At 35.8% G+C, this 7,826-nt stretch overlaps 1 protein-coding gene across 1 annotated transcript; it reads left to right on the top strand.

Moving 5' to 3' along the window:
• The first annotated feature begins 3,531 nt into the window (after positions 1-3,531).
• Positions 3,532-6,515, top strand: cldn11a (claudin 11a). The gene is made up of 3 exons (XM_079876429.1): positions 3,532-4,584; positions 5,127-5,291; positions 5,711-6,515. Exons 1-3 carry the CDS (start codon positions 4,359-4,361, stop codon positions 5,965-5,967), a joined length of 648 nt encoding a protein of 215 aa, XP_079732555.1. The 5' UTR covers positions 3,532-4,358; the 3' UTR covers positions 5,968-6,515.
• The last annotated feature ends 1,311 nt before the right edge of the window (positions 6,516-7,826 follow it).

The following is a 7,826-nucleotide window of genomic DNA, read 5'->3' as shown; positions in this document are numbered from 1 at the left end:
AGTATATTGTTTTTATTTACAGTAAACAATAGTAAAGTAGATCACTTACTCTTCACGCCATCTGTAAAATCCTCTGCAAACTCTGAAGACCATATTCCTGGTTCTTTGCTCATTTTGAGTTAGACTTGAACAAATTTAGTAATTTGTTAAACCAACGTTCGCACTGAAAGGATGTATCATTGAATTGTTGACATAGCTATTGGATCAGTCCAGTTTGCTAATGCACCATTTAGAGCGATTTGAGAACCGATTCAACAGGTTCACTGAAAATCTGAAAGAATGACATCAGACATTGCTATCGTGTTTCTTCAGTTTTCCTCTTAATTTCTTCAGTTCGAATAAATGAGGAACGATTGTGTTTTTTAAGTAGTTGAGTAAAAGAAAGACATTATTATGCTTGTGTTCAGCCTAGTGAAGTTAAAGTTTCCCCAGATGAAAACTCTCATGAAACAAAGATCAGTGGGTTGGTGGTGACTCGACTGGATTAATCCAATTCGCGAATGAATCGTTCAGTGGTATTTGTGATCCGATTAACAGGTTCACCACAAAAAAATCTGCTCAGGAATCTGATCTGATCAAATCTGATCTTAAGAATGAATTGTTCACAAATCAAACGACACAAACATTTTGTTTTTAAATGAAATGTATGAAGTGAATTTAAGTGTTATGCTTTGAAATGTAGAGAAAGTTCCCAAAAATTCAAATAGTGTAGCTATTGTAACATTAAAAAATGGTTACACTTTGTCCATGTTACAGTGTAATTTAAGTACTGTGTAATAATAATTAACTACATGTACTTACTTTAGGGTTAAGATTGGGTTTGGTTTAGGGTTATAATTTACTTAATGATATGTAACGTGTAAGGACACTGTAAAATAAAGTGTTAACAAATTAATTAATAAATAAACAAACATGTCCACCATTGTTGCTTATAACCTATGGAATGTGTGTGCCAAAAGAGTCAGATAACATTTATGAAAAAGATTCAGATAACCTTCAGGAGGGAAGAGGTCAGACACATTAAGCAAATGCTATAGTGCACCATCACTCAAAAAAGAGAATACATTTGAATATAATGAGAGGCAGAGCATGAAATTACACATTTATTTATAGAAGGACTCCTAGTGTCTAAATGCCATTTCATTTGAATAGAGGCTAAACTAATGTGTTCCACGACGTAATATGAGATGAATTACCAGTAGCATACAGTAGATCAACGTTATGAGCGATGATGATTGTTTAATAAATCTCCTCAATGACTGGTTATGCTGCTTTTGATATTGACACTTTATGGTTGACATTTTCTAGCGCACTTAGATGCTCTTGATGAAGATGGTGAACTTAAACACTGCATCAGAGGTAAAACCCATGTCATTGTCAAGTCAATAACAGCAGTTAGCAGTTTTGATGGCCCCTAAAATCAATCAAGACTGAAGACTAGTCCCTATATCTGCCAGAGGAATATTCACAAGCTGTTGATGTCTCTCAGCTGCTCACAACCCTGCTCTCCTTATAAAGGCATGCTATGAGGGATGTAATTCAGTGATAGAGATAAAAGCCTTAATGATTTCATTTGATCACGTCTCCTCCTCGGGTGATATAAAGATGTCCGGGTCATCCAAATGCTTACACAGCACAACTCACTTATGCAATACATTTTGATCATCTTGCACTGTCAGACCAGTCTCAGGACCCATTTCATTAGCTTAATTTTCATATTCCAGTGCTGCCATGTTCCTGAAGCAAATGATGAATTGCCTGAGATCTTTGTGAGGTGATTCCTACAGCCCCTCGAGGATCGACTGAATGACAGCTATAGCGGAACAAGAGCGTTTCTGACAGTTTATTACATCCGCAAGCGGGGGTCTAATAAGGTAAACAAAAGAAGTTTTACATATTCAGTGAACAGCCATGAATGCAGGAAATACCAGATGTTATCCACTTAATTCATTCCTGATTAGACAAAGAGTGGGAGGACTCCTGAAATGAATGTAAAACTGCTATTGTTATTCAGGTTATGCAACGTCTCCACAACAATGAGGCCGATCTGGCAGGAATGAAGTGTAAACTAAAGATTAGATTAGAACACGCTCAGAATATTTGGAAGAGGTCTACATAAACAAGCAGAGGTCAAGGTTCGATTGTCATTTAAGCATTTAGCAGACTTTTAAAAGACACTTTTATTTATATATACAAGGAAATTGTTTTCATTTTAGCATGTTATTTTTCATATCTGTATGCTTGATCAGTGGATTTTGGTTCATTTGCTGTTGTAGGCTGGCTCTGGAACTTTGAAATAACTAATAACTAATTTGACCTGGAACTACTTCATATTTGTGCATTTACTGAAATTTTTTATTATTATTAATAATAACTGTCTGGAGGGGTTATAGGCCTCCTTGGCGTTTGACGTCAGAAGAGTCCCCCTAGTGGATGAGTGAGAGACATACTAATTTCTCACTTATGCAGACATACCTGTTGTCATGGTATAATCCGTTATTTGATGTTGGATGATTGTTAAGTGGACTTTTTTTAAGTATCAGCATGGCATATCACATTCTTTACAAAGAAGAAGCCCCAAGAGAATGTACTGCACATCACCAAATGTCACATATAAAAGATTCAAGAATTTTTCCAGCAGCGCTAGTGTGGAATTATATTTATAAAATACAGATCAAGAACCAGGCACGTTTCAAATACCTGCATCATGTTTCTTTTCTTTAACAAAAGCCCTTAGGCTTCAGAAAAAAACAATTCAATTAGGGTGGTTCTACAAAGGGGAAACTATATTCTCTCTTTGTAGCAACCAAGGTCATACATAGCATCATAACTTCATTCTTTTGGATTTATCTGCAGCTTTCAACTGTCAACATCCAAGCTGGCAGTGATATCCGAGTCAGCTCTTTGATTTGTGCTCCACCTGGAAAACAGGTCCTATCAAGTCAACTGGATAACTCGCCCTCCACAGACTGCATCCTTCGTCACAGGAATACTACTGTACTTCAAGGTTCAGTATTTGGACCCATATTTTTGACCATCTACACCAGAACACAGAACACTTTCTGATATTATTCTGATATATCTATATATTCTACATCTATGTTTCTTCATCTGGAATCTCAGACAGAATATCTGCATGCCTCTCTGATATATGAGTCTCTGGATGATTTACACAAGACTGAGCTCTGATTCCTTTATAGCCAGGATGTCCTTTATTTTTACGTCAGAGGTCACACAGTCAATGCAGCTATTTCAAAGCTCACCTACATTGAACTGCCAGGTCCTACCACTTTATGCTCCATGATATAAGGAAATGAGGCCAACTGTAAACATTTCATGGCTACATTAACCAATAGCTATACATCAATATTTCAAGTTGTTAGCATAAAAATATATATTTTCATCTTTTACATTTTAAATAGATCAATCTACATGTTAGATACACATATAGGCTTTATGTCAGCGTATCCCCCCTTTATAGCTATATTTTAGAGACACACAGAAAAACAGTCAAAACAACGGATTGAAAAAGCATCTGATTTTTATTCTTGTGAAAATGTTTTGTAAATGCATTTTAGATGAAATTCATATACCACAATTTAAAATATATATTTGTTATATATTTATTAGGCCTATCAATATATTTTCTTGATACATTTTTTGGTATATTTGAAAATAAATTTAAACCTGTTAGCCATATGGGGTTAGGCATTCTCAAGTATCTTGGCAGTTAACGTGATTTCTGCATTTTATTATTGAGCCACGGTTGCTAAATTACAATTTTGTTCCTCTTATTACTAAATGATGCACATGAATTGAGAATTCAACCGCCAGAGGGCAGCATATAACAAAAATCCAGCAATGATTGACTCAATCATAGGTGCTGCACTGTTATCAAAGCCACTTTTACTCTGCAAATATTACTCTGAGATAGGTAGTTACCGTACTTGGCGAACTTATGAGTGATTTCGTCGATTTTACACATTATATAAGCCTAAGCATTATTTAACATTACAGACTATGGACATGAAAGGAGAAAAGAGGAGAGTGAAAAACAAGTGATAAGGAGTAACCTTGGGAAGTGTCTCATGTGATTGGCTGAAAGTTCTTTTGTGTCTTTAGTTCCACTATAAAAGCTCTGCTAACGGTACTCTCATTGTAGTAGCTTGGAATAGTCTACTTTGCTCCTTGGGGATCTACAACTCATCATGATTTTTACGCAATGGATTAACAAATCTGGATTTTACCACATATAAATTCCGAGAAAGTATCCTGTCTGGCTTTAGAATATCTGATTATCATCTATTTCAAGAGGACTTTTTCTTCTGTTGGACACATTTTTGCGCACACTTAACAATATGGCAAATACTTGCGTACAGTTCACGGGTTTTGTGATGAGTTTTCTTGGTTGGATTGGGCTTATCATCGCCACTGCCACTAACGATTGGGTAGTTACTTGTAAATATAACATAAACACCTGTAAGAAGATGGATGAACTGGAGGCCAAAGGTTTGTGGGCAGACTGTGTGATCTCAACTGCCCTGTATCACTGCAGCACACTCACGCAGATTTTCGCGTTACCAGGTACGTCTGAAATAATTCATTAATGACAGTAATTACAACAGAAATTTTCTAGCTTCTTTTAGGATAATTTTTTTCTCTCTTTTTTTTTTTTTTCTGGTCGAAGTAAAGACCATTTGAAAACCAAAACCAATGAAAACCATTACAATTCAGTTTCCAATATTTAATATATAAGCAGCATACTATTTACGTTATTAAATAAAATGAAATATAGCTTATCAAATATGAAATTAATATGTAATAGGCTATTTGATCATTTTAATAGGTTACATTAAAATGTAGCCTACGTAGGCCTATTTAATTTTAAATCGGATTATATTTTTAAATATATATAGTAGCCAATGTAGCTATTAAAACTATAGTATTTTTTCATTAGCCTATCTATAAATTATGTTTAGGCTAAATATTTTACATAGCCTATACAAAACAACTTTTTTCCTCCACTATTTATTTTATAATATAAATCATTAAATTACAATATGATTCATTGAATTTTATTATTACCATGAATTCGAGAATTTAATTATTCTGTTCTTTTTTTTAAGCGTACGTCCAGACGTCTCGAGCGCTAATGGTCACAGCATCGATTCTCGGATTGCCTGCTGTATTGCTCGTGCTCATGTCCATGTCCTGTATTAACCTCGGAAGTGAACCAGAAAGCGCCAAGAACAAACGATCCGTGTTCGGTGGAATCCTAATACTGCTGACTGGTAAGCCTGTATTTGTATTTCTTAAATTAAGGTCATATTACACACAAAAAAAAAAAAAAAAAAAAAAAAAAAAAAAAAAAGGACAGGCAGATATAGGCCTACTGTTCCCATAGAATGCATTATTTCTAGTAATTGGACTTAGAAATAGATTGCTCACTCTTCCTCCCAGAGGACCCATTTTATCACCAACTCTAATCATTGGATGAGTTAAATCTGTAATCAACTGTAAGAGTCAGTTGTTTAAGCCTTTGAGTGTATCTTATAGCTCTCACAGACATCAACCTAGTGTTGCCCAGATCCGGCCCACATCTGGTACGCATGGAATCCACGTGTACCAGATGTGGCCCGGATCTGTGCCATTATTGTCTTAATGCAAAATATAACCAGAATAATAAAATTATATTTCTTTTCTTCCTCAGCTTTTTGTGGCATCGTCTCCACTGTGTGGTTTCCCATCGGGGCCCATCACGAGAGAAGTCTGATGTCCTTTGGCTTCTCCCTGTATTCAGGCTGGGTGGGAACTGCACTTTGTTTGCTAGGAGGCTGTATGATCACCTGCTGTTCAGTGGACACCCCTGCCACATACACTGACAACAACAGATTCTACTACTCCAAACAGGGCCCCGCCCATCCTGGCCCCCCCTCCACTAACCACGCCAAAAGTGCTCACGTGTGAGCGTCGGGATTCCTACTCTCTTTCTTCCCTTTCTCCACTGTTTCTTGTTTCAACTATGTCTGTCTACAGTGGTGCTCCACCTGGATAGTTCCAGGATCCACTCTTTGGATAGTTATCGTACAGCTGAACTCTAAACCTTTGACTCAGCAGCAGGGTTAGTCGACCAGAAGTAACTGCACTGAAGGATTAATTGTTCAAAGGGTGTTCTGTACAATGTGCCATTTTAAGTCCTATGTTTATAGTGGGATACTAACAGTATTACCAATGTTGTTTTTATTCTAAATCTTTCAGTTTATTTCAGTCTGTTTGTACAGCTATCTTTTCATTTTGATTTATTTCAGAATAGCCAAGCCAAATTGCACCAAAATTGGACCAAAGCAGTAACCATTTAGCAATATTATTTATTGTAATACTTGTATGCAGGTTTTTTTTGTTTTGTTTTTTTGTAATAAACAATGTTTTCCATGTGAAAATGTCTGTGAAAGTGTTTTTTGATTATAGGTTATGTCATTTTTATAAATAAAACCCTGCTGGTAAAATGAACCGAATTGCTTTCCGTAGGACTGTATATTGTCAAACACATGGCGTCTGCTGTCAGATGCCCAGGCAGGTGCAGTGCATCATCCTTAAACCTCTCGTTCATTCTCACTTAAAGCACTCGAGACACACATACAGTTCAGGAGCCCAAGACATGTACGTGTATCGATTTCTCTTTCTCCAACGAGAAGCTCGTCCCATTACGACTGATGGGTAATCGTGACTGGCAGATTAAAGGTTAATGGTTGCAATCAGCCATAAAGGAAGATTTATACTCTGGTTGCGATGAGTCTCCGTTTTTGTTTTCTGGTTGGGGTCCTTGAACTGAATGTTTCCTGGTTACATATTAGGCATACAGTCGAAAATGGCTGAATACTGAGGATACAAGCAACATGTGAATGTTTTTGTACATTATGTGAAAAAACTGAATCAAATTGAGCAAATTTTATCACTACAGTATGATTTATGAAGGGTGCATTTTAGATGTCAAATATTGCTTCTTATTTGTAGGTCTTAACCGTTCAGTCTTTGGTAAGAGGTAGTTTGGGGTGGAGGAAATTCAATGGAAAATTGCATTGGTCTCTACAGTATTTTTCTCTTCCAAATATGGCTGCAAATGAAGACCTAAAAGCAGAGGGAGAGACAGAAAAAGCAGAAATTGACCTGAACTAGCAAGAAACAGGTAGTTGAAATGTCATGATGTTAATCCAGCCTTCATTCCTATGTTTATAACTTGGAGAAAAAAAGGTTTAGCATTTCCTATTTAAAGGGTCATGAAACAAAAAATTGTAATTAATGTTTAAAATTAAAATTATGCTGTAGAAATAGAATAGAAATGATTTGAAGATGAAAGTAGATCATTTAGGAATTTTTGGCCTATTTTAGTAATCCTGTGTCAGTGTCATGAACAAATGAGTCCTCCCTGCATAAATGGGTCGGCCTAATGATTCCATTGGCTGAAAGGCCTTAGCTTGCCACATTGGCTCATGGAATGTTGTTTTAACCATGTGAATATGACTGCAGTTACCTTTAAAATTATGTTGCTTATGATTTCACAAAGCTATATACTGTGAAATTAAATGTCTCATTCTTTAAATGCTTAGCATTCTAGCTTAGCATACATCTAGCCTGTTAGCCTGCTAGCTTTATAAATTAATTTACAAATAAATTTGTTTAGAACATGCAAATAATAAAATGTGAAGCTACACTTTTAATATATTTAATTAAAAATATATTTAATAAAATCAACTGTTGTGCAATACAGCAGGCTATACAGTAGTGCTAAAATCAGAGAACCTATAGCATACAAGATACAATTACAA

Source organism: Squalius cephalus, assembly GCF_949319135.1.
Source record: "Squalius cephalus genome assembly, chromosome: 7".
Taxonomy (NCBI): domain Eukaryota; kingdom Metazoa; phylum Chordata; class Actinopteri; order Cypriniformes; family Leuciscidae; genus Squalius; species Squalius cephalus.
Note: the sequence above shows the minus strand (reverse complement) of the source record. Positions and strands in the feature narration are given on the sequence as shown.

Excerpts from the sequence above, each read along its gene's own strand:
- cldn11a (XM_079876429.1), top strand. The coding sequence starts at position 4,359 with ATGGCAAATACTTGCGTACAGTTCACGGGTTTTGTGATGAGTTTTCTT. Across the intron at positions 4,585-5,126 it reads GCAGATTTTCGCGTTACCAG|CGTACGTCCAGACGTCTCGA; the intron begins GTACGTCTGAAA and ends CTTTTTTTTAAG. Across the intron at positions 5,292-5,710 it reads AATCCTAATACTGCTGACTG|CTTTTTGTGGCATCGTCTCC; the intron begins GTAAGCCTGTAT and ends TTTCTTCCTCAG.